Source organism: Akanthomyces muscarius, chromosome 3 (genome assembly GCF_028009165.1).
Source record: "Akanthomyces muscarius strain Ve6 chromosome 3, whole genome shotgun sequence".
In the NCBI taxonomy this organism is placed as follows: domain Eukaryota; kingdom Fungi; phylum Ascomycota; class Sordariomycetes; order Hypocreales; family Cordycipitaceae; genus Akanthomyces; species Akanthomyces muscarius.
Genome location: NC_079243.1, coordinates 936,616 through 960,060, shown reverse-complemented (window position 1 = coordinate 960,060; position 23,445 = coordinate 936,616). Strand labels below are relative to the sequence as shown.

The 23,445-nt window shown below is 53.2% G+C and overlaps 12 protein-coding genes across 13 annotated transcripts; 8 read left to right on the top strand and 4 right to left on the bottom strand.

The window, feature by feature from the left end:
* Nucleotides 1–509: 509 nt before the first annotated feature.
* LMH87_001615 (uncharacterized protein) lies at nucleotides 510–3,243 on the top strand (the record flags this gene model as incomplete). Its single annotated transcript, XM_056192915.1, has 3 exons — nucleotides 510–1,866; nucleotides 1,914–2,612; nucleotides 2,675–3,243. 3 exons carry the CDS (start codon nucleotides 510–512, stop codon nucleotides 3,241–3,243), a joined length of 2,625 nt encoding a protein of 874 aa, XP_056050004.1.
* A 231-nt stretch (nucleotides 3,244–3,474) lies between these two features.
* Nucleotides 3,475–3,950, top strand: LMH87_001614 (uncharacterized protein; the record flags this gene model as incomplete). The annotated part of the gene is made up of 2 exons (XM_056192914.1): nucleotides 3,475–3,687; nucleotides 3,831–3,950. 2 exons carry the CDS (start codon nucleotides 3,475–3,477, stop codon nucleotides 3,948–3,950), a joined length of 333 nt encoding a protein of 110 aa, XP_056050003.1.
* Nucleotides 3,951–4,543: 593 nt separating this feature from the next.
* On the top strand, nucleotides 4,544–6,147 carry LMH87_001613 (uncharacterized protein; the record flags this gene model as incomplete). The annotated part of the gene is made up of 5 exons (XM_056192912.1): nucleotides 4,544–4,776; nucleotides 4,856–5,053; nucleotides 5,213–5,632; nucleotides 5,691–6,036; nucleotides 6,112–6,147. The coding sequence occupies 5 exons, from the start codon at nucleotides 4,544–4,546 to the stop codon at nucleotides 6,145–6,147; spliced, it is 1,233 nt and encodes a 410-aa protein (XP_056050002.1).
* A 1,715-nt stretch (nucleotides 6,148–7,862) lies between these two features.
* Nucleotides 7,863–9,262, top strand: LMH87_001612 (uncharacterized protein; the record flags this gene model as incomplete). The annotated part of the gene is made up of 3 exons (XM_056192911.1): nucleotides 7,863–8,066; nucleotides 8,123–8,337; nucleotides 8,479–9,262. 3 exons carry the CDS (start codon nucleotides 7,863–7,865, stop codon nucleotides 9,260–9,262), a joined length of 1,203 nt encoding a protein of 400 aa, XP_056050001.1.
* A 908-nt stretch (nucleotides 9,263–10,170) lies between these two features.
* On the top strand, nucleotides 10,171–11,840 carry LMH87_001611 (uncharacterized protein; the record flags this gene model as incomplete). Its single annotated transcript, XM_056192910.1, has 2 exons — nucleotides 10,171–10,206; nucleotides 10,257–11,840. 2 exons carry the CDS (start codon nucleotides 10,171–10,173, stop codon nucleotides 11,838–11,840), a joined length of 1,620 nt encoding a protein of 539 aa, XP_056050000.1.
* Nucleotides 11,841–11,890: 50 nt separating this feature from the next.
* On the bottom strand, nucleotides 11,891–13,444 carry LMH87_001610 (uncharacterized protein; the record flags this gene model as incomplete). Of its 2 annotated transcripts, XM_056192908.1 has the most annotated exons (2): nucleotides 12,687–12,715; nucleotides 12,784–13,444. In XM_056192908.1, the coding sequence occupies 2 exons, from the start codon at nucleotides 13,442–13,444 to the stop codon at nucleotides 12,687–12,689; spliced, it is 690 nt and encodes a 229-aa protein (XP_056049998.1). The 2 variants fall into 2 exon arrangements, with proteins under 2 accessions (XP_056049999.1, XP_056049998.1); XM_056192909.1 differs by having other exon boundaries at nucleotides 11,891–13,444.
* Nucleotides 13,445–13,559: 115 nt separating this feature from the next.
* On the bottom strand, nucleotides 13,560–14,104 carry LMH87_001609 (uncharacterized protein; the record flags this gene model as incomplete). Its single annotated transcript, XM_056192907.1, has 3 exons — nucleotides 13,560–13,564; nucleotides 13,613–13,684; nucleotides 13,741–14,104. 3 exons carry the CDS (start codon nucleotides 14,102–14,104, stop codon nucleotides 13,560–13,562), a joined length of 441 nt encoding a protein of 146 aa, XP_056049997.1.
* A 1,046-nt stretch (nucleotides 14,105–15,150) lies between these two features.
* On the top strand, nucleotides 15,151–16,496 carry LMH87_001608 (uncharacterized protein; the record flags this gene model as incomplete). The annotated part of the gene is made up of 5 exons (XM_056192906.1): nucleotides 15,151–15,200; nucleotides 15,267–15,350; nucleotides 15,440–15,446; nucleotides 16,306–16,331; nucleotides 16,385–16,496. 5 exons carry the CDS (start codon nucleotides 15,151–15,153, stop codon nucleotides 16,494–16,496), a joined length of 279 nt encoding a protein of 92 aa, XP_056049996.1.
* A 99-nt stretch (nucleotides 16,497–16,595) lies between these two features.
* LMH87_001607 (uncharacterized protein) lies at nucleotides 16,596–18,246 on the bottom strand (the record flags this gene model as incomplete). Its single annotated transcript, XM_056192905.1, has 6 exons — nucleotides 16,596–17,146; nucleotides 17,201–17,275; nucleotides 17,339–17,603; nucleotides 17,767–17,803; nucleotides 17,848–17,969; nucleotides 18,037–18,246. The coding sequence occupies 6 exons, from the start codon at nucleotides 18,244–18,246 to the stop codon at nucleotides 16,596–16,598; spliced, it is 1,260 nt and encodes a 419-aa protein (XP_056049995.1).
* A 354-nt stretch (nucleotides 18,247–18,600) lies between these two features.
* On the top strand, nucleotides 18,601–20,504 carry LMH87_001606 (uncharacterized protein; the record flags this gene model as incomplete). Its single annotated transcript, XM_056192904.1, has 7 exons — nucleotides 18,601–18,714; nucleotides 18,866–18,951; nucleotides 19,191–19,195; nucleotides 19,651–19,760; nucleotides 19,821–20,015; nucleotides 20,075–20,086; nucleotides 20,172–20,504. The coding sequence occupies 7 exons, from the start codon at nucleotides 18,601–18,603 to the stop codon at nucleotides 20,502–20,504; spliced, it is 855 nt and encodes a 284-aa protein (XP_056049994.1).
* A 180-nt stretch (nucleotides 20,505–20,684) lies between these two features.
* Nucleotides 20,685–21,272, bottom strand: LMH87_001605 (uncharacterized protein; the record flags this gene model as incomplete). Its single annotated transcript, XM_056192903.1, has 1 exon — nucleotides 20,685–21,272. One exon carries the CDS (start codon nucleotides 21,270–21,272, stop codon nucleotides 20,685–20,687), a length of 588 nt encoding a protein of 195 aa, XP_056049993.1.
* Nucleotides 21,273–22,244: 972 nt separating this feature from the next.
* LMH87_001604 (uncharacterized protein) lies at nucleotides 22,245–23,048 on the top strand (the record flags this gene model as incomplete). Its single annotated transcript, XM_056192902.1, has 1 exon — nucleotides 22,245–23,048. The coding sequence occupies one exon, from the start codon at nucleotides 22,245–22,247 to the stop codon at nucleotides 23,046–23,048; it is 804 nt and encodes a 267-aa protein (XP_056049992.1).
* Nucleotides 23,049–23,445: the final 397 nt, after the last annotated feature.

The window sequence follows — 23,445 nt, the reverse complement described above, 5'->3', positions numbered from 1 at the left end:
TGTAGCCGCCAAGAATAATCTGCGACAATTTAGTTGGCAGACAATGCGTCCGGGATCTGCACGCGTCCATGATTGCCAGTAGCCTTGTTGTCACCCATAGCACTGCTGATGTGCCTGATCACGCGAACATAGCTGCCAGGATTCTGAGACCGTCGCTGCCAGTGTGGGGCACTTTGACATTTTCTCGATTTCCTTAAGAGGGTGTCACTTCCACAATACAATCTATTTCTATGCTTACCATACAAACTCGTACATAGAATGCATTTATTGTATGAGGGTTGCCACCAGCTGTTGCTCCTCCCAACAAAGATCCTGACACTTGCTGGCGCTTTCTGGCCTTCAGAAGGTACGAGTACCACTTGGCCCAAAGCAAAAGGGAGCTCAGTGGTTACGATACCTCAACAAGAGACTAACTGGAGCTTGTATAAACAGAACTCGCTCGCACCGGACTTGTCGCGATCGCGCCCAACACAATCATGACCGATTTACCCACGCAGAACCCCAACGCCATGCCCGATGACCCACGTCTCGAGGCATGCGAACCATTACTTGATGCCGCGCCGAAACCGACTGGCGCTTTATTTGGCAATGCTGCTTCCAATCCCTCTAAGATCCCAGGCCGTCATACTGGGTTTGGATTTTTTGACTCTTCTGCTTCGGATCCCTCCAAACCCCCAGACGGCCAGACTGGTGGATTGTTTGGCGGCATTCAGCCTCCCGACCAAAGTCAGACTGGTGGATTATTTGGCAGCATTCAGCCTCCCGACCAAAGTCAGACTGGTGGGCTATTTGGCGGCAAACAACCTCCCAAGCACAGTCAGACTGGTGGATTATTTGGCAATGCTGCTTCGAATCCCTCTAAGATCCCAGGCCGTCATACTGGGTTTGGATTTTTTAACTCTTCTGCTTCGGATCCCTCTAAACCCCCAGACGGTCAGACTGGTGGATTGTTTGGCGGCATTCAGCCTCCCGACCAAAGTCAGACTGGTGGATTATTTGGCAGCATTCAGCCTCCCGACCAAAGTCAGACTGGTGGGCTATTTGGCGGCAAACAACCTCCCAAGCACAGTCAGACTGGTGGATTATTTGGCGGCATGCAGCCTCTCAACCATAGTCATAATGGTGGGCTATTTGGCGGCAAACAGCCTCCCAACCACAGTCAGACTGGTGGATTATTTGGCGGCATTCAGCCTATCAACCACAGTCATACTGGTGGATTGTTTGGCAGCAAACAGCCTCCTAACCACAGTCAGACTGGTGGATTATTTAGCAACATTCAGCCTCTCAACCACAGTGATACCGACACTAGTAGTCAATTATCCGATGGCGTTTCTCCTTCGAAAATAATCAATAGCCCAAAAGATCATACAGGTAATGGTTTGTTTTCTGCTACTGCTCCAAACCCTTCCAAGGCTACAAACAGTCATAGTCTTGGTGGCCTATTTGGAGAGCACAACACTAGCGCAGAACGCGATGCAGACGCTGAGAATCCCGGCCTTGGACTGCGCATCCATGCAGACGCATTAAGCAACTTTGTCAATGCTCCAGAAAATACTACCAATAGTATACTGACACAGCTGGCGCATGACTGTGAACGGAAGCGCCTTTTTGTATGCTGCGACGGCACCTGGAACAACGCTTCAGGCACAGCTGCACCCATGACCAATGTGGCAAAGCTAGCTAGGGCTGTTTCCCGGCTTGGAAGAGACGCTTGTGGAATTCCAAAGAGTCGAGTGGACGGGAAGAGCCGCGCCACCGAAGATCAACGATATGGTGTTGTCAGGCAAGTGGTATATTACTCCAGTGGTATAGGGACTCAGTCAACCTTGGCAGTTGACAGTCTTTTCTCGGGGGCTTTTGGTAAAGGTGAGGTACTGCCCACAGCTTTGACGGCATATTCTAACCTATAAAAGGAATCGATGCGAATATTCTGGCTGCTTATTGCTTTCTGTGCAACAATTTTAATGGACGATCCTACCTCGATGAGATTATCTTGGTTGGATTCTCTCGAGGCGCATTTGCCGTTCGATGCCTCGCACATTTCATTAATGCTGTTGGTCTGCTTCGGCGAAAAGGCCTAGTTTTTCTTCCGACAATTTACCAATCTTGGAAAAGAAGTGCAGAAGGCCTAAAGGGCGCATCAAAGAAACTACAATCCGAACTAGAGACCTTGGGCCACCTCCGAATGCCTGGTATCACTATCAAGGTGCTTGCCGAATGGGATACTGTTAGTGCTGTGAGGTCAGTTTGGCCGTGGAAGAAAAAGAAGCTGTCATTCGTAAGAGACAGAGTTCCGGAGAATGTTAAGCATGTCTTCCATGCCGTCGCAATGCATGAGAAGAGGAAGAGCTTCAAACCGATGCTCTGGAAAGAAAAGGTCGCGTCTCACACCAAAGTTGAACAATGCGCTTTTGTCGGCTGCCACTCTGATATTGGGGGTGGGAATGCAGATCCTGGCCTTTCAACGCTGACCCTTTTTTGGATGGTCTCGCGAATTGAAAGTGTCTGCGGGGCGGGATTCGACTATGAGGCTTTACTTCCTTTTGTTACACCCTTGCAAGCCTCGTCGAGGGAAAAGCTCATGCAGCTCAATAACCTGGCAATTACAAAAGGTACGCCGCTGAAGCTGATAAGTCTGTCGGCATGTACTAATTCTGACGCTTAATAAAACTAGGGCGAGTCAATGAGTCGCGAAAAGGCCTTTGGCTGGTAACCTACTACCTGAGTCTGGGTCTTTTAGACGGAAAGCGTGATTCATTCTTATATCAGTTTGCCCAATTTGCTCGGCCTCAAAACTGCAATGAGTGTACGAGATTGAACGCAAAGCCGTCAATATCGGAAGCAGTCGAGCTTCAGATTCATTTTTCCGCACGCCTACTTCACACCAGACTCAGCTCGGATCCGCGATTAAAATGCGGTCTCTTCGAGAAGTTTCGACTGGATACTCGAACTAGACAGTGGCACAAAAGATCGTCTGATTCGCTATCCATCGATGAAGCTAGAGTTTCCGCGCACGAGGAAAAATTCCTTGCTGCTTGGATTGAGCTTGCTGTGGCAATTGTCGAGAGAAAGGATGATTTCGGATTCTTTGAGGGCATAAACTGGAGAGAGATCCAACAAGGACTAAAAGCCCTCGGCTGGGGGGATTCTGCTGATGAATGCCCGTATTCCGAATCGCTTATTAGCCTTATACAGGAAGAGGTTAAAAGGAGGCAGGATATAGCTCTAATGGCTACTAAATAAATAGTAATAAGTTATTAACTAATTATTATAAGTTAAAATAATAAGCTACTATTATATATATACTTACCTTTATAATATAAAGAAATAGGAAATACTATTAAGATTAATATATTATATTAAGCTAAATAATTACTTATATTAATTGATTCACTTGATCCCTCTCTATATGTAACTTAGATTTCAGCTATTATTATATTATTTGCGATTCTAGTTTATCTCTTATAAAGATAGATGCTAGACTTGAGAGGCACAGCCTGCGTCTATCTTCTTCTGAAGGGACTCACTGCTGCTCAGTTTGGTGGGGTCCGAGGTGAGCTTAGCTTTGCCACACTCACTATCCACTTTGACCCTCGGAGGACGGCCAAAGACACTCTTCTGGCAAAACTGATCCAGTTGGATAATGACGCCGGGGAGATTGCTGGAATTCGGATACCGGCGAGAGAAGTAAGGCTGCCGGTCTGTCTTGACCATTCGTCGTTTGCCGAATCAAACCAGAGATATATGGAGAACATTCGGCCTACGGCGGCTTATATGCCCGACAATGTGAATACATGCGCCAAAAAACAAACGCGCTAACTACTCGCCAGGAAGTGTTGGACTCCATCCTCAAAGCGCCATGGCTGACTGTCGCCGTCGGCTTTTTCGTCGGGGCCCTGAAGCTACAGTATATGCGCTCGGAGGAACCTAGGAACAAGTACAATTTATAGCTCCAACTCGCCGCGCCCCAGATACAAGTCGCATGATTTTCGGGAGTTTAAGGGTGGTATAGCGTGACTGTTCTGGATCGGAGGGGGCGGAGTGGGCTGTTTTTTGTAGAAAGTAGGCTGATTTTACTTGACAGACATCAACGGCTAACCTAATTCGGGAAGAAACAAAACCACGAGAAGCAACCCCGAGATATAACCCTGATCGGCGCTGTGTTTCGGGATTAGCGTATTTCTGATCGACAGGCGCGCAGGGGCCAATTCTACTGGCAATGGACGAATCACCACGTCGGCGCGCCCAGTGAGCCGTCCTGAAATGACACACTTAGTTACGATCGAGAGGAGGCTATGTCACGCCTTTGAGTGGGTATACTCGAACCCGAAAGTTCCCGCCGTAAACCCATCGTCTGCCTTGCGACTTCGGCGTTCCTCAGCTCGTGGACTTTTTCCAATCCTTACCCTTTGCCTACACCCCTTTTGCTTTAACTTGACACATTTCTCCGAAAGCAGGCAGACCAGCAGGCCACAGTGCAATCATCCACGGTTGCGGCCTCTTTACTTGAAAACACAGCCAATCGATCGACCTAGCGACCACAATGATATTCACGCGTGGTGTTTCCCTGACCAACTTCCTGGTGGCGAGCTCCGCCCTGGGCTTCCAGGTGTTTGTGCTGTACCCATGGCACAAGGAGCTAGATGCCGGGTTCGAGGAGCTGAAGAGGGAGCATCTCAAGGTCTTGGATGCTGTGGGAAACAGCCTCAGCGTCCAGCAGCAAAAGACATTCTCCGACAAGCTGAACGAGATTAAGCGCGAACCTGGTCCGAGAAGGTGGTGGTGGCTGTAGAATGCCCGTGTAAAGGCGAGCTTCTACCCCTGGTTCGAATCATCCACTCACTGTCTCTTTTAGCGCCTATTTTGTCGCTGCACATACCTCGAGGGCGGGAGAAGCAGCTACCGTCAACGACAAACTTGTGCCGGCCAAAAGCATCCAATCTACAGTCACCGTTAGCCAGGGTACCGCAGATGTCTCCTTGTACGCAAGATACGCCTTGGCCGGGGCATTCTGTTGTGCATTCACACATGCAATCCTGACTCCCGTCGACGTGTAAGCAACCACTGTGCTGTCCGTGTGGGAGTTGCACCCGTTTCGATTCGTCCGCTACGCAATGTACCTCTCAAAGTGCTGTGGGCAGTCGAAACGCATGCCGCTCTGCCGTTTCTGCCATGAGAGCTTGACCAATAACATGTTTTGCCTCCCAACCAGTGTAAAGACTCGAATACAACTTGATCCGACAAAGTACAGCAGCAGCCTTTACAAGAGCGCACGGCAAATCTTGCAGCTGGAAGGGCCGGCGGCCTTCTTGACAGGATTAAAACCGACGATTGCAGGATATTGCCTACAGGGCGCCTTTAAATTTGGCGGGTACGAGTTCTTCAAGGCACAGGCCGTCGACTATCTCGGATATTCGACCACCGCCGACAACCGCAATGCCGTGTACCTTACATCGGCCGCGGCGGCAGAATTCCTGGGCGACATCGCCCTATGTCCGTTTGAATCTGTTCGGATCCGGCTCGTCTCCCAACCTACCTACGCAAACGGCTTAATCGACGCATTGGCAAAGATGGCCAGGGAGGAGGGTCTGCGTGGCCTATACTCGGGCCTGGGGCCTATCCTCCTCAAGCAGTACGTATCGGACTCCATATTCAACCATCCGCGAGACTGACGTGTGGCTGCGGTGCAGGATTCCATACACCATGGCGACGTTTCTGGTTTACGAAAAGGCAGTGCAGACGGCACATGCCGTGGTGGACAGGGAAAGCCTCTCCGCGGCTGGGGTCACGGGCGTCAATCTCGGAGCGGGCCTCGTTGCTGGTCTGGCCGCTGCGGTGGTCTCTCAACCGGCAGACACGATCCTCAGCAAGATCAACAAGGACAGGGGGCAGGCAGGCGAGGATACTACGCGCCGCATAGTGCGCATCGCGACGGAGCTCGGGCCGCGTGGTGCATTTACCGGGATGCGGGCTCGGTTGGTCATGGTAGGCGCCATGACGGCTGTTCAATTTGGCATCTATGGGAATATAAAAAAGGTATGTGTGCATCTTACCATCTGCCTTGGTTCTATACCTTGTGTGCACGAGCCTGCTAACAAATTTTGCTCCCAGCTTTTCGGGGCAACGGATGGCGTGGAGCTAAAATAAGAGGGACGTCTCGGGAGTACGATGGCGCGGACTATGGTGTAGAATCTTGTCTAGATTGCGATTGGTAGAGGTTTCGGCTGGGCAACGTTGTATAACAGTGTGACAAAGCGAAAGGAATAGGGTGTTGCGGACCAGTTGTGCCATTATGACAGCTGAGTTGTTAGCTGGCGGCTGCACAATGACTTGACCTCGTGGAGTCTTTTCGGTATAACATTGTCGACGAACTTGCGTGATGGGCAGTTGGCTGTCCCTTGAGAAGCCATCTATAAATGTAGATTGTGGCAGATTCTGGTTCTGGTCTCTTGGGCTGGGGGATTTTTGCCGATGATGTGTAGTCAGCCCTGAAATGAACCATGGCATGATGATGGATCTCGAAAGATGATTGCTAGTGCAGCCGGCTCAGTGTCGACTAGCTCCCGAGCAAATGTGCATAGAGCCAGAGCACAAGCTGGGGGAAGGTGTCAAACGCCATTTCGGGGCAGAACAGACACGCCGGCGGGATGTGGCCCGAGGCTAATCTCATACATCCCATCCTCCTCATTGTGACGGATGCAAGCCCTCGTGCGCAAGATGTCTTTGATGCGATGCGGAATTGTCGGGGGTCTTTGTCGGGGAAAACTAAGCCAGCTCGCCACTCCGTGCCATCGAAACAGGGATACGAGGCTGTCCTACACACCCCCTATTCGCCTTTGCGCCTCGGCCTCTTCGGGCCTTGACAGCAGCAAGCCGCCGTCCTCCCCAACATTAGCCAACACTCTTCTGCAACCCAAGTCTCTAGCTCAAGGCGTTTCGCAGGTCTCTCTTATCAGCACAGCAATTAGCACATTCGCTCTATTAACAGCCCACGTGCAGCCTTACGATTACCAGTATGCGAGCAGATGGTAGCTAGCCTTGGCTTTCTGTCCCCCTTTGCATTGAGGCTTCAGGGATGGGACGGGCTGACAGTGGCGCTTTGCCGCATTCGGGCTGACAGGCTGTCGTAAAGTTTCTTTCTTTTCTTTTTGAACACCCGAGACACTGAACAAGGCTGCGAGGTGTGGGCCACGATTTGCCAGCGTGCCAGTGATACGAGGTACCAACAGCCTACTGGTGCATGGCATGGTTATACGAGAGAAGCTAATTTATTTAGAGCTGAGGGCGCAAGGGGGCGGCATAACGCCACCAAATTCCAGCCTGCCAAGCAAGCTCTGTGCCTCCCAACGCGCTCTCAGGAGGAAAAGCTGGGCGTCACCACTAGGACAATTTTTTTCTGGAGACAAAGGCGCATGAATGATAATAGTCCAGCTAGTCATTCCTTCGTGCGTACTAGTCATTTACCATTTTCTCCTAGACAGATCATTCGTTCTTTACCAGTCACCCAGTGTCCAACCAACTGCCCCTCGTTCTTAAAAAAAAAAAGAGCTTATACCAGTAAAAGGGGTCAGTTGAGAGTCGAGACCAGCTAGACCCTCTTCGCCAGTATCTGGGGTCGTGTGCTGTGCTGAGGACAGCTTTAGACTTTCCTCCAACTGGATCATTTTTTTTACGTCTTTCGCCTTTCCACCAAACTACCCCTAGCTGGGCCCTTTTCACCATCTTCAACACACACTCCTTAAAATATCACCGGGTTTTTCCCCTCGTCACTCATTACCTCGACCATTAAGGGAAACACCAAGATTGACCGACAAGACCGGCCATCCCGCCCGACACCAGAGAACGACCGAAAAAAATACACAATGTACGCCGCTGGCGATCAAAAGTCGGCGCCCGGCCGACTCTGCGCCGTGCCCATGTCGAAGCGCTTCATCGTCGCCATCCTGGCCGCCGTCGGCTTCGTCTGGATCCTGCTGCAGAGCCACCGCATCCAGCCCGTCCGCGACCGCGCCAAGGCCCTGTACACAAACAACATCCTCGACAAGATTAACAACAGCACGCTGGGCGTAAGGAGCCTGATCATCCCGGCGAATCCATGGTTGCTGACACTGGTGGTCCGCAGTTTGAGAAAATCTACGTCATGGGCCTCCCCTCGCGCACCGACCGACGCGACGGCATGGCCCTCCAGGCCGCCCTGAGCGAGCTGACGATTGAGTTCATCGACGGCCCCATGGGCGACAACATTTCCGAAAAGGCCGTTCCCGTCGCCGAGGACGGCAAGCACCTCACCGGCGGCGAGCTCGGCTGCTGGCGCGGCCACATCAACGCTCTCCAAGAGTATGTCTCTCTCTCTCCCTTGATTGAAACCCACCACCCCCCCCATTCAGGGTCCAAAACATGACTTTCTACACATGGCCCACCATGCAGAAATGTGCGACATGGCAGACATGCGCTAACCATGGCGACCCCTCCCTCTAGGATCGTCCGCCTCAACATTACATCCGCGCTCATCCTCGAAGACGACTCCGACTGGGACGTCCGCATCCGCTCCATCATGCAGGACCTCGCCATCTCGACGCAGGCCCTCACGCAGCCCCTCGCCGGCAGCACCGCCTCCTACGCCGACTCGACGTACCCCTCCAACGAGGAGCACCTCAACGCGACGGTGCCCGAGTTTGACATCAACGCGCTCCCGCGCACCGTGACGCCGAAAATCTCCCCCTACGGCGACGAGTGGGAGATGATGTGGCTCGGCCACTGCGGTATGCGCTTCCCCGCCGCCGAGGAGGGCCTGCCCATGGGCCGCGTCCTGCACAAGGACGACGCGACGGTGCCGCCCACCGGCCTCTGGTCGCTCGCGCCGCACCCCTACGAGCTCGTCGACCAGTACCCGAAGCGCACCCGCGCCGTGCACCACGCGTCGCAGGGCGTGTGCTCGCTGGGCTACGCCGTCACGCAAAAGGGCGCCCGCGGGCTGCTGCGCGAGATTGGCCTGCGCGAGGTCCGCGACCCGCTCGACATCCTGCTGCGCTTCTACTGCATGGGGCTGAGCGGCCGCCGCAAGCACAACTGCATCGCTGCACAGCCGCCGATTTTCAACCATCATCGCCCCGCGGGCATGAAGTCGGCGAATAGCAACATTGGCGACCACGGCGCCGAGTACCAGGCCGAGCCGCACACTGACATGATCCAGTGGAGCGTGCGTCTGAATGCGGACGCCATTATGGATGGCAAGACGGAATTCCAGGACCTCTACACGTAGAGGACACATTCTTTTTGGGGACTTTTACCCTTTTTCCTTTTCTTTTTCTTTTACTGTCGAGGGCACTTGACGTGTTTCTCGCACGACGTGTTTCTCGCACTTTGTCATTTGTTGACATTTAATTGCCATCTGGTTCGACATGTATTTTTGTCAAACTGGGTTTTACCATTTAGTCTCATATACCGGCGCATTGGGGTGGAAAGGCACAAGAAAATCTGTATCATAGAAACAGTAGGGGGTGAATCTAGAATGAACATTTTGCAATCAAGCGAGCCTGTGATTCTCTTTTCTCTTCCACTGCTGATCTGTTGCATGAAATGCCGCGGGTCTCTCCCTACGCAGAGTTTGTGCTGTATGCTGGCCGAACACATGCACAATCGGTCGGCTCGCCTATTTGATCTCTATCGAATAATCGCAACTACAACTTTGAGCAACGGTGTTTGCCATGTTAACTAACAGCTAAATCGCACGGCATCCCGCGTTTTCGCAGTAGGTGGGGGCAGCAAACGTTACGTCTATCGTGGGGTGTGTCTTGGTTCCCCCACGTTGAGGGGAAGCCCGCAGCATTATGAGCCGCGTCCAAGTGCCACTGACATTGCAAGACAGCTATTCACAGTCGGACGAAAAAAGTACAAGGTAGAGAGATATCAGGAATCATGCTCTATACAGTAATATTCTGATAAATATAGCCCGTAGAAAGTCCCGGGACGCCATCACGACATTGTATGCCGAACATCGCCGTCACCCCACCAGTGACAGCCCTCGAGGTTACATGCCACCCGCCACTCTTCGCCGGCCCCGCTGCCGAGCCGACGGCGCGCTATTCATATAAATACAAGAAGAGTCCAATTCTTCATTTTGGATGCTGATTTTACATAACACGTATTCTCTTCCAATCACTCGTCATAATGGTGACACCGGAGCAGCGTAAAAAAGTCGGCCAGGTACGTCACCCGCACGCCGTCACAGCCTTCAACCAGTCTCACAACCGCAGCTCTTCGCCGTCGGCTTCCACGACACAGCCGTCAACGCCGACATCAAGTCCCTCGTCCAGGACTACGGCGTCGGCGCCATCGTGCTCTTCAAGCGCAACGTCGGCTCTGCCGCCGAGCTCCGCGCCCTGTGCCACGACCTGCAGCAGCTCGCGCGGGACGCGGGCCACGCCCAGCCGCTGCTCATCGGCATCGACCAGGAAAACGGGCTCGTGACGCGCATATCCCCGCCGGTGGCCGCGCAGCAGCCCGGCCCCATGGCGCTCGGCGCGATGGGCTCGCTGGGCGCGGCGTCGCGCGTCGCGGGCGCCACGGCCGAGATGCTCGCGCACTTTGGCATCAACATGAACTACGCCCCCGTCGGGGACGTCAACTCGGAGCCGCTGAACCCCGTGATTGGCGTGCGCAGCCCGGGCGACGACCCGGAGACGGTGGCGCGGTTCGCGGCCGCGTGCGCGCGCGGCATGCGCGACAACGGCGTCGTGCCCTGCATCAAGCACTTCCCCGGCCATGGGGACACGGCGGTCGACTCGCACTACGGGCTGCCGTCGATTGACAAGAGCCGCGGGGAGCTCGACGCCACGGAGCTGGTGCCGTTCAGGCAGGCGGCACGGGACGGCATCGAGATGATCATGACAGCACACATTGCCCTGCCGCAGCTCACGGGCTCCGAGAAGCCGGCCACGCTGTCGCCGCAGGTCCTCGGCATTCTGCGCGACGAGTTTGGCTATGAGGGCGTCGTAATGACGGACTGTCTGGAGATGGACGGAGTGCGCGCCACCTACGGCACTGTTGAAGGATCGCTCATGGCGTTTCAGGCGGGCGTTGACAATGTCATGATCTGCCACACGTACGACGTCCAGACCGCCGCCGTCGACCGCTTGTGCACCGCGCTGGAAAAGAATGAAATCTCGCAGCAGCGCATCGACGAGTCCCTCGCCCGCCTGAGCAAGCTCAAGTCAAAGTTCACAACCTGGGACCGCGCCCTGCAGACCAGCACCGACGCAGCCCTCGACGACATCAACGCCCGCGGCGCCAAGCTCGCCCGCGAGGCCTACGCCGACGCCGCCACCGTCGTGCGCTCCCAGGACGGCCTGATGCCACTGTCCAAGTCGGCAAGCACAGTCTTTGTCTCGCCGGGCCCCGACTTCCCCGTCGGCGGCGGCGCCGTCAACAGCGGCGACGCGGCGCACCCGACGCGCGTGCCGTGGGTGTCGAGCTCCTTTGGCGACGAGATCCGCACGCACTGCCCCGCGGCCGAGGAGGTCCGCTACACGGAGCAGCCCCTCACGGAAGAGCAGTGGCGCGTGATCGAGGCCGCCGACGTGGTGATCCTGGCGACGCGCAACGCGCGAGAGGCGCCGTACCAGCAGAAGCTCGGGCTGGACATTGCGAGGCGCAGAGAGGGCAAGACGCTGATCAGCATTGCGACGTGTGCGCCGTATGACTTTTTGGAGGAGGAGGCGGTCAAGAATGTGATTGTGGTGTACGAGCCGACGCTAGAAGCATTTCGCTCGGCGGTTGATGTTCTCTACGGCGTCGACACGCCACGCGGGAAACTCCCCGTCGCCGAGAAGAAGGTCTAGAATAGATGAATATTGTACAAAATACACAAAACTAAATTCGTCCATGTGCTTCACCACATGTTGTCCCCTATGCCAAACCCGCCAAAGTCGAATCCGCCACGGCCATCGCCGCCAAAGTCCATGGCCAGCAGCGCATCCAGGTCAAAGTCCCCCATTGCGGTGTTGCTCGTGCTGCTTGCCGCTAGTCTCTCCACGGTACTTTCCAGATATTGCTGCACGTCCGCTAGCTTGTCCGTCACGGCATTGCTCAGCGCCTGAACGGCATTCTCGCGGCGCTCCATGGCGCGCAGCTGCGCTACGATGAACGATGTGAGCCCAAAGGCCTTGCAGCGGGGGCTGCCGCTCTCGATGCGGCGCAGAAACGCGTCGCGTATGCAGCCAAGGGCGGTGAATATCGGCTCTCGTGCGGCCTGCGCAAGCTGGCCCGCGGGACCGCTGCTGTCGTTATCCTCGGACAGCTGCATGCGCAGCTCGAGACCCAGCATGGTGACGATTTCGAGAGACAGCGGCGCGCGCATGGTGCCCGTGGTGTTAAGAAAGAGCTGCGATAGCCGACGAGAGGGGATATCGGCGGAGGGAGGGGAGGTGTGGGAGGCGTACGAGGCAATTACCATGGCCGCATCGAAGCACACCTTGCGGGAGAGGAAGCAGCTTGCCTCGTCGGGCTGCTGGAGAAGAAACTGCCGGTGCAAACGGAGAATGTGCAGCCGGAAGTGGATATCGAGAAAGCTGCGGTGGAAGCTGCTGAGGAGAGAAGAGGTGGAATGGGCGTCGAAGAACTGGGATAGCTCAGCACAGGCAGTCTTCAAGGTATTTGCGAGCCGGATAGTGTCTGCGTAGGCAAGCTCACTGCCGGTATGCAAGCTTCTTGCGGCCTGCAAACGGCTATGGAAACTCTTGCAAAGAAGTCGCTGCAGTGACGAATCTGTAATGTGATGATCACCTTGACTGGCGGGTATATCGTCCGCGTCCGCGGTAAGCTGTTCATCGTCGATGTTGTCCGGCGGCCTTGTATCGCACGACTCGAGGTCAGCATACGCCTGCATCGGACTGTCCATGGCCGACAGCAGATGAAGCTCCAGTACCGTCGCCCACAGCCGCCGCTGCATCTGCGCCTGCAGCGGCGTCATGGACGGGAAGTGGCTCGGGTCGCGGTGCAGGCCGACCGAAAACGCCATCTGCAGCAGCGAGCCGGAGCTGATCCACGCGCGCCCGACGGCCGTCATCTGCCGCGCCAGCTGCAGAAGACACGCGACCTGCACGCCGTCGAGGTTGAACGTCGACTTTTCTGTCGGCCCCGTCAGCCACCACTGCGCCGCATAGGTCCACGTCCGCGTCTGTCGGTCCGCGAGAGCACACTCCCCTGCTTCTTGGCTGAGTGTCGATCCGAGCGCTAGGATGAGCACGAGCTTCATGCAAAAGGACATACTGCTGGCGGCCTGGTCCTGCCAGAATGCTTCGTACTGCTGGTGGAAGGTGGGCGTGTGCAGCACGCGGTACATGCGCTCGTGCGTCGACAGGTAAATGTCGACTAACGCGTCACACTCGACCCGGGTGGGGATGGTGGCGAGGATGTCGGTGACGGGGTCGTTGAGGATGGGCATCTCAAATTGCTTGATTGTGAGGCGCAGCTTGGTGACTTCCTGCCGAATCTTGGCAAAGTCGATCTTGGGCGTCTCAAAGGTCAACTCGACGTCTTTGGCTCCAACATTTCCCGCATTAATCTTTGTTGTTAGAATCAATCTTGCTAGATTGGAATGCTGCCTTCTTACATGTTTCGCAGTATGGATCCAGTGGTTTGCGCCAAAGAGCTTGTTCTTCTCCGCCGTCTGCCGCAGCTTGGGCTGGATGGGAGTTAGCCGCAAGTCGGCCGTCGGCGTCGGAGCAGACTTCCCTGCACCAGCTTCCACCTTTGACTCAAGGGTGTCTATTCTGTTTTGTAAGTTCCGGATTTGCTGCCGTAGCTGGTCTGCCTCTGCGCGGTAATCCAGCCGCTGCAATCCTTCCGGAGTTTTGTGTCGCAGCTCCACCGGGGTATGTGAAGCTGCACCGCCCGCGCCGCTCTCTTCGGGCGTCGGGTCCGGGGACGGAAGACGGACAGCGTCTGGCGCGTAGACGCACTTCGGGGCCGAGCGAGCTTTTGTGCAAGGGCCGCAGGGCATCTTCTGGTCGCATCGCACCTTGCGCGCGCGGCAGGCGTCGCAGCTCTTGGCTGGGCGGCGACGCCTCTTGACGCTGTGCTCCTCGGCCAGGTCCGGTGTCATTTTTTCAACAGACAGTATATGAATAATTATATTTCGGTCTTTAAAGAACCTGGCTGTTTTTGAACTGAATTTTGGAGCCTCCTGGAACAATAAATGTTGTCCGAACTACGGTCGGACTAATCGGAATTGTCCGATGCTTAGCGGCGTCAAGCTCGGAAAATTCAGCAAGCTCGGAGAATTGAGGATAATCCGACCCACCCTTACGTTCTATGTACCCGTATCTAGGGCTGGCCTGGAAGTGGGTAATTAATCATACACAGAGTTGTCTGAAGTACGGATATGTGTCCAGCAATTAGCGTTGTGGGAGGACTGGCTTTCTGCCAGGCGCTTTGCTGAGAAACGTCAAGCGGCTGGACTCCATAGTGACGCAAGGAAAACGACTACAGCACCAAGTATATACATCCAAAATATTTCCAGCAACTGCTAAATTGAGCTCTTCAGCAGCAATCCCACGTGACATTAGAAGTGTTTTCACCATAGCTTCTTGACGTCTCTATATAGCGGGGGTGTATACGTGGGCAACCTTTTAGACCGGCAGCAATGGTAGGCGGCGGGTCGTCAATCGTCCGCACGTACAGTTCTACCAAGCTTGGTTAGCTTCTTGCCTTGACATATTGCGTTGGCAAAAAGGGTGTCAAATGCATCAATGATCAGAGAAACGGACGAAACCAATTGTCCATGGTATATCTACATCGTGTCTTCGGTACGGCGAGTGAAACCATTTCATCAGAGGATGGGAGCTAGCCACGCTAAGGGCATACAGGAGGGAAGGGAACAAACAACGTCGCTTACCATTCAATCATCATATAGCGCAGGCTTGCTGGCAGCATCGCCACACATGCATTCGTTCAGCGTAGAAAGTCAAGTCATAGTGAGCTCAGCAAAGCTCGCCAATTGGCAAGCTCGGGAGCTCGAGTCTTTTGTCGTGGTGATCTCGCAGTGCAGTCCTCCGCGTTGATTGGAAGCTGAGAAGAGGTACACGTCGTCATATTTATAGGAGGTACACGTCGTCATATTTATAGGAGCTCGACCCGCGACACCAGCGGATGCGCCTACGTGTCGTATGCTGTTATTACGTGCAGGTAACAAAAATTCGGTATGATCCATTGAATCGCGATTTTTTTGCCGGAGTTTTGTTATGACGACGTTTTTTCATGATCAGGATGCCGATGACTCAGGATGCCGACCACTCACGACGCCGATCACTCACGACACTGATGACTCAGGCCGTGAACCTTGAGGCTAGGTATGTCACGTTGAAACAGGGGAACTTCCGACGGCTAAGCTGGTGCCAAGCCTGTGAGTGGAAGTAGCATGAAATAATTCCTTACTCAGAACCGGGGTATGTCGATTATCGGTGAGCCCCCGAAAACAAGGGCTGCCAGTTAGATTTCTCCGACGGTTACGAGCCGTCCCAACCAGAAGCGCCCAAAAGATTGACGGGCTTGATTCACGGCTTAAGCCCGTCTATACGACACCCTTTCTATTGTGGAAAGAGAAACAAGCTTACAAACATTTGAAAATGCGCTTTACACGTCTGACTTCTGCATCATGCTCTGTCAAGGCAAATTTAGCAGTAATTCTGAGGGCTTTGCGAATGAAGACAATGGTATAGGGTAGCGCTAGGAAAGCTAGTCGGCCCCTTCCAATTGGCATTCCTGTACGTGTAGATTGCAGTCATTTCGATGTGAAATCAAGCGAAGGTATTGTTTAATGCAAAATGTTTGTTCTGGCTACTTTGTAGCTTTAATGTGCCCTAGTAGAGGTCCGCAAAGAGTCACAATAGATGAAGCAGCGAGCAGCTGCTTACAAATGCGGGCTGGCAGTGCCTTAGAACGGAACAGTGGCGTAGCTTTACCAATGCTTCAAAACAATGAAATGATTGAAAAATGTAAGAGGGACCCAAGAAAAGGGCATAGCTTCCAAAAAGATGTTGGGGAAGGCTTGCAAAACTGTTTATGGCGTCTCTGCCAGCGACACCGATGACAACCAACCCTACAACCTCCCTGACTTGCAACGGCCATCCAATTACCCGAACTCCTGTCTACCCTGACACAACATCCTTGAGGTCGGTCTGTGGCGCAATGTACGGATGAACCGTGTTTCGGATCATCGTCCGTTGTTCAAAGGCATAAGCTAATCCAATAAGCTTCGCATCAGAAAATTTCCCACCTAGGAAGCTAAGGCCGAATTTAATCTAGAGTCAGTATACGGTCAAGCGCACAGCGTAGGTAACTTATGGGATATTAGGGGCCGATGATACTAATCCGTCTGCAACAGACACGATAGGCTGGCTGGGCGGCATGGCTCCTATTGGAACGGATACAATGTGTGCTCCGACGACAGCAGCCCAGCCCCACGAGAAAGAAGATGGCAAAAGGACAGCATCTAGGTTGTACCGCCTGATTGTCCCTAATAAGTCTCCCTCATCGCCGTAGTATAGGCTTTGCTGATAAGCACGCCAGAAGCCATATTCCGTGTTGTTCCAGTTCTACAACGAAGCATCCCAGAGTTCTGTGGGTTTGCGCGGGTATCCCTCCAAAGGGCTTGACTGAGTCCATTGGCGCAAGTCGACAAGATTTGTAAGGCTGTGCGGATTGTAGGCCAGCTGATTCAGATATTGCGCGATGTTGACAACGAAATCACCACCCATGATTTCGCCGCTGAGTAGTTCGTCATCAATGTAGTCTTCTGCAGCCGTAAAGTCGGTGTCGTTAACTATGGTAGCGCCAGAGGAACGCAGAACATCTAATGACTTCTCGAATTCCTCAATGACCGACTGTGTGCTATTAGTCGACATGAGAGATATAACATTGCGTGGTACGCCCAACCGAACATCAGTAAGAGCCGAGAGATTGCAAGCGCGAACAAAATCCATATCAGTCTGACACGGAATAGCAGAAGTATAGTTGTCGAACGGGTCAATGCCGGCGATGGTTTGTAGTACATAGGCAAAGTCTTTCCCAGTTTTAGTCATCGGGCCAATGGTATCCATGTGCTGGCTGATGGGAATCACGAGATGACGCGACACCATTCCCACAGCTATGAAAGTTTAGCGGCGAACAGATTTGGTGGTGAAAACTAAGTTGCACATACTGGGCTTCATTCCAACAATGTTGTTGTAATTAGCGGGATCTCTTATGGAGCCGGAGGTCTCACCACCCAAGCAGACTGTTGACAGTCCCAGTCTTGGCCAAGTAGTTGTTGTTTGATGCTTATAGGTGGGACACTTACGCAGCTGCCACCGCACTGCCGCTCGAGCTACCGGAGGGATCCTGGTGAGGATATAAAGGCCCGTAGGTTTGTCCGCCATAAGCCGACCAGCCGTTGCTGGAATTGAGAGATATTCTGAAGTTGCCCCATTCACTAGGATCCTTTTTCCCAAAATGATGGCTCCTGCTTCTCGAAGCTTCTTCGCGACCGTTGAATCTGTAGGTACCTTGGCTCCAACGAGAGCGTATGACCCAACAGTGTTGTTCAATTTACCGTTTGTGACAATCTAGTGCAGCATCTGTAGTTAGCTTAACAGCGACGCAGAATTAATGAGGGCGAGTCCGCAAAGAGAGGGGAGACGGGGTCGAGTGGCATGGGTCGCTAAGCAATTCGAATTAGGATGTCCAAATGCTGGCTGTCTCGCATTTTGAATTGGTAGGTAAAAGTACCGTGTCTTTGATTGAAATAGGAATTCCATGCAGGGAACTACCACATTAGCGAGGCAACTGTAGGTAATCTGGTATGCTTACCCGCGAACTATGCCACCTGAACGCTCCTTGTCGAGCGCGGAGGCAATAGCTAAAGCATCGGGATTCACTTCGGTGACCGCGTGTAGGATGCTTTTCACTTCATTGATTCGGGCAATATAGGTCTGTTGGATGGTGTTCGGAAGAGTTGTGTGTTGCTTTCCCAAAGGTGTCAGGGTGACGTGCCTTGACCAAATCGACACTAGTAAACTCGTTGCGTTCGAGGCCTTCTGCAAGACTATCGATATCGGCCTCGTATAAACTTGGAAGCGAATGACTTCTGATCACGTTGGTGATCAAGTGTTCGCCTGCTCGGAAGTAGTTGCTCTCTGCGCACTTCTGCTGAAGATACAACCACGAGGCGCTGCCGCCAAGAAAAGCGCACAGTAGGATTTTAAACATGATGCTTCTCCAGGAATCACGCCAATCACCAGGGCCTGGTCTATCTTGGCAATCCGAACTAACGGAAAAGCGCCGAGAACCGGGATCTGATGAATTGTGTCGTCGTAAGCCCTGGAAATGAGCGAACAAGCCTGCAACTGGACTCGATTGTACGGGTTGCACCTTTTGCCAGTCTGGCGAGCTACTAGTAGCCATAAGCCAGGGACCTTCCATAGATGAACTTGTTTGCTCGCTTGCCGGGGCTAGATGGCAGCAAGTGGCGATAGATCGGTTGGGGACGACTGGAGGGTACGGTAATGTGAAGGAAAAAGAGGAACAAACAAATAGAAAGGGCTACGGGACGGCACCGCTATAATGGAGGATTCTGATTTATTTCCCGAGGAAGAGGGGTGTGGAAAGTATGCAGAGGAGAGCTGCAGCGGCCGCTTGAAGAGGGGAGGGGGCTTCCTTTGTCTCTTACCCAGAACGGTGCGGGACTAATTTCCTGTCAGAAGTGTAGGCTGTAATTTAGTGGCGACTCGGGACGCCAAGCTTAGCAATCACCTTCGTTCGCAGAGCCATGTGACGCACATCTATCTCGACACACTGGGCACAGCTTGCATCTAAACTATTCCTACAGCTCAGCTTTAAAGATCCGAGCGAGACGAACAGCAAAAAAGCGTCAGCTATCGTCGACAAACTTGGGAGCCTTCCGCTAGCTATTGAGTAAGTCGCCGCCAACCTCCATAGCATTGGTATGACGCTAGAGTTCTTGCATCTTTATGACAAGACCTTACTGGAAAGATCTAAAAGCGCTACTCGCAACCCTGTATGGAGCTGCGAGGTTGATGTATCCTGGGCACTTGGAAGCTTGAGCGCCGCCGCTGGCTCGCTGCTTCGAGTGTACTCTTATCTAGACCCTGACGGTATACAAGACTCGATATTGACCGACTTGTTTGCAAAAGGTCGAGTAAGAAATTTACCTCAAGACTATCCCAGACGAGCGGCTGTTACATGTCGACGCCCCTGCAGAGTTGCTGCAAAGCTCACTGATTAGGGTCACCATTGATGCAGCTCCTGTCACGATAAAGATGCACCGGCTAGTATAAGACATTTCAGTAGCCCGAATGACCACTTCTCAGAGGAATCATTCATCCTCTTGTATTGTTGAGCGGCACGACAGGACCCCATGTTGCCCCGTAGTTACCCGAGGGTGCTCCAGCCTGATTTGGTAAAAGAGCATGATTCCCACCTGATTTCCTCCCAACGGCTTTTCAACACAAACAAAGACCCTTACTTGCATCGTACAATATTCATCAGGCAAACAACAGGGCTACCCGAAATGCTCTTGTGATTGGTTTGGACCCCTACAGCGACCATCGTCGTAGCCTTTTTGCTTGTTGCGAGGCACTGACCCTCGGCAAGGTGCAAACAGGGGCCTGGGCCTCGGGCTGTTGAAAGCCTTCAAGGAACAGGGCTACAATGTTTTTGGCACTGTCAGACCACAGACAAGATCCGACCCGTCGTTCAAAGAGGTAAGCTGATTCTGCCTCGACGCTCGCTCCTCCAGATGCTGTGTCTTCTGACGACATCAGCTCGAAGCCACGGGGGACACCATCTTTGACCTCGACTATCTAGACGAGGACAGCATTACGGCTGCAGCCCAAAGCTACAGCAACAACCAAGCACTCGATGTTCTGATAAACTGTGGCGGCATTGAAATGTACCCAGAGAGCTGGCTGGAAACTACTGCCGATGCGCTGGTGTACAAGTATCGCGTCATGACGGTGGTATGTTCTGCCTCGTTCTGCTCTAGCTCAGACCCCCCTCACACGACCTGTCTTTATAGGGACCGTTCCTCGTGAGCTAGTATTTCCTCCCTAGCCTGCGAAGGAGCGAATTCGGCAAAATCGTCAACATGACCTCCGAGTGGGCATCTGTCGCAGGTACGAACAATTTCTCAATTAACAGGATCCGCTGGACGGCACGGGCTGGCCCACGGCATAGCAAACGATTCCGGAACACACATCAGCTACCGCGTACCCAAATCTGCGCTCAATGCGCTCAGCATCTCGATTGCGATTGAGCTTCGCGCGGCAAAGGAAAATATCGCAGTGCTTTGCGTCGACCCCGGCGATGTACCAATCAAGCTCAGCCGATGGGCGGGAGATGTCAATCTGAACGATTCGGTGCGCGGCATGTACGAACAGATCGAGAAGGCTACCATTGGGGACACTGGCCTGTTTGTAAACTGGAGAGGCCACAAGTGGCCCTATTGATAGATGCATGCATCTGCATATCAGGACCACCTAACTACTGGGCCTCAGTAGTGCCCAGTCGAGGAGTAGTCACAGGCGCAAGCATTCAATGACTGGTTCGCGGAAAATATCAGACCTTTCGTCAAAAACTCGTATACTTGAAGATTTGCATGTCTGCCTTCATGCATCTATATGCCTCACTTAAACTACTCCAGACTCGAAAAATGTGACCGAGGCAATTGCCAATCCTTCAATCCCCGCTAGAAGGGACGGTTCAATCTCAGCTGCAAACTTTGGGTTATGATTGAAAGGCAAATCTTTGACCGAGCCGTCCTTTTCAGCTCGGTCATACTCGTCTCTTGGGGTCACACCAAAATTCCAGTAGATGTATGGGATCGGCTTCTCGCCTGGCGGGTGTGCCAGTAGTACAAAATCATCTGCAGTGATGTCCATGTCCATTTTGGCAACCTTGCCTGGATCTTCGTCCTTGGAAAAGCTGCGCAAAGCACTGGCAAACTTTGCAGTAGCTTCTGCATCATTGTCAATTGGTGGGCAGCGGGCAGAAGTCAAGATCCGAGGAGCTCTGGGAGAGTCTGCGGCCTGGCATTCCCCTTCAATAATGCGGTTGACTGCCTTGACCGCAGTGTTTTGCATGCCCTGGTCAAAGGAGCGAATGTCCACTTTGAAGTCGACAAACGCGGGTATTATGCTTGCGTCTGTTCCGCCGTGGAGGTAGCCACAGGTAACGGCACACGGCCCCTTGAAGTCAATCTCCCTGGCCACGACCATCTGCAGGCGCGATATGATGCAACATGCCGTCAAGATAGGGTTGATGCCTAGCTCTGGCGTCGACGAGTGAGTTCCCTTGCCATAAACACGGACATCCAGTGAGTCAAGAAAGCCAAGGACTCGGCCTGGCCTGGTGCCTATGGTACCAGCCCTAACTGCTAGAAATGGATAGCTAGCATTCTAAAGGGTGACGACGACTCGGGGCGCAGCAGAGTAGCGTCTCAGTAGTTCGACAAGCAAAACTAACCTACTACCGCCCTAGTCTAGCAGGGATGGTGGCCATGCTTATCAAGACGTTACGGGCTAGCCTAAAGCCTAAAGCGAGCTGCCCTGCTAGCAGCATCAAGGCTCAGTGCTAGAAATTACACCTTACATGCTCCATACCCTTTCAAGAAGATCAAAGGCAGAAAAGTGGGCGAGAAAAATCTTGTCACACTACGAGGCGATGCTACGATGCTTGTGAAATCTTGGCGATCCACTCTGATGTTCTATCGATTCTGGTGCTTATAGTCTGCTCGTTGTCTGAGCGGCTCGACGTTTAGTGATTACCAGTAGTAAGAGGGTTGCTAACAACAGGGTCATGAACACAAAGGCAAGTAAGCGGCTAATTAATTATGCAAACCCCGTCGCGTACCTTCAATCTAATATATTATTGTCAAGTCATCGTGTAGCTTGCGGCTAATCTTACAGAAAGTTGCCCGGTAAGTTTGTGAGTCATAATTCACAATAGCTCACGGTCGGTAGTGCCACCTGTGGACTGACTGTAGCCATTGAACGCATGTCCCCGCCCTACATAGGTGTATTGCAGCTAATAACCGGTCACCGGCCGTGGGGAAGACTTAGTTCGTAGCTAATCGCTTCTGGTAGAATTGGATAGGAGGTATAAGAAGCCTGGAAGACCGTTCCATTTCTGTAGCCATTTAGGTCTATACTATATCATATTGTGAGCTGCACCGACACCAACTCATCACCATGGTATTCATTGAGCCTCACGCCGAGGTGACATGTCTCACAGCATATCTCGTCGCCCCTCTCACCGACAAGGAGCTCGCAGACGTCAAAGCAGAATTCGAAGTTGGTGCCTGCTCCCGCTTCTGCCCACTACTTGAGCTCAAGATCATCCATCCACCGGCCGACTACATCGGCAAATCCCACCAGTACATGCGCGCCAAAGAGAACGAAGCGGGCCAGGAAGATGCATTTGTCGTCATCGACGAGGACGCTGTGAAGAGGCATGCGGTCTGGTACGTGGACAGCTTTGCCGATGAGGACGGGGTGGAGGCCGGAGAGGCGGAGAGCACAGACGTGGTCATGAAGATCCTCGTCAAGACGGAGTGCCTGGCCTTGACCCAGATCAACTACGAGATCGCCAATATTGGCATCGACGAGGACCTTGCAAACGCCGGGGTCGAAGGGCCGCTGAAGAACGACTTCGTGCAGCTCGAGGTGAGCGACTGCGGTGGGATGGACATGAAGGAGCAGCAGAGGTTCCAAGACGTGGAAGTCACAGCCGAGCCAGGGGAGTTCGAGGAGACCCGGGACCGGGCACAGCTCAAGAAATTTTCTCCGCGACCAGATAAGGTTGGGAAGCTCAAAGACGAAGTCGCCCAGGCTGCCGGCTTGCTCGCATCGTGGACTTGGATTACAGAGGCGGAGCCAGTGGAGCTGCCTGACGGCTCGCAGAAGACGTTTCCAAAGGGCAGTGTGGTACTTCAGCAAAAGTATGATCCAGGGTTCCCTTGGCCGGAATATAAGTGGCCCGAGGGCTCTTTATAGTGTTCTATAGCGCCTAAGTTTGCCTGGCCCGGTTGCCTACGTTTCCCATGCTGGCTAGCTAGCTACTGCACATCTATCTACCAAGTCGAATTAACACGCAGTGATGAAGTTTTGGCTTACATGGATTCGGCACTTATTCCTGTCCTTTGGTAGTGACACTAGGCGACAAATAAAGGGGTCATAAGGACGCGTATTCGCATTGCATAATTCTGGTTGCTTGTGCTCACGGCCACGCTACAGACTGGACAAGTAACTTGAGACGAATGGATCCATCCTTCTTGACCTCCGCCTTTGCTATTAACAAAATTGGATTGTTCTTCTGTCGCTATTGCGAAACTCATATAGATTTTTATATAAAGAATATCGTGGACGCTTCTATAGAATGTGAGCGCCGCTT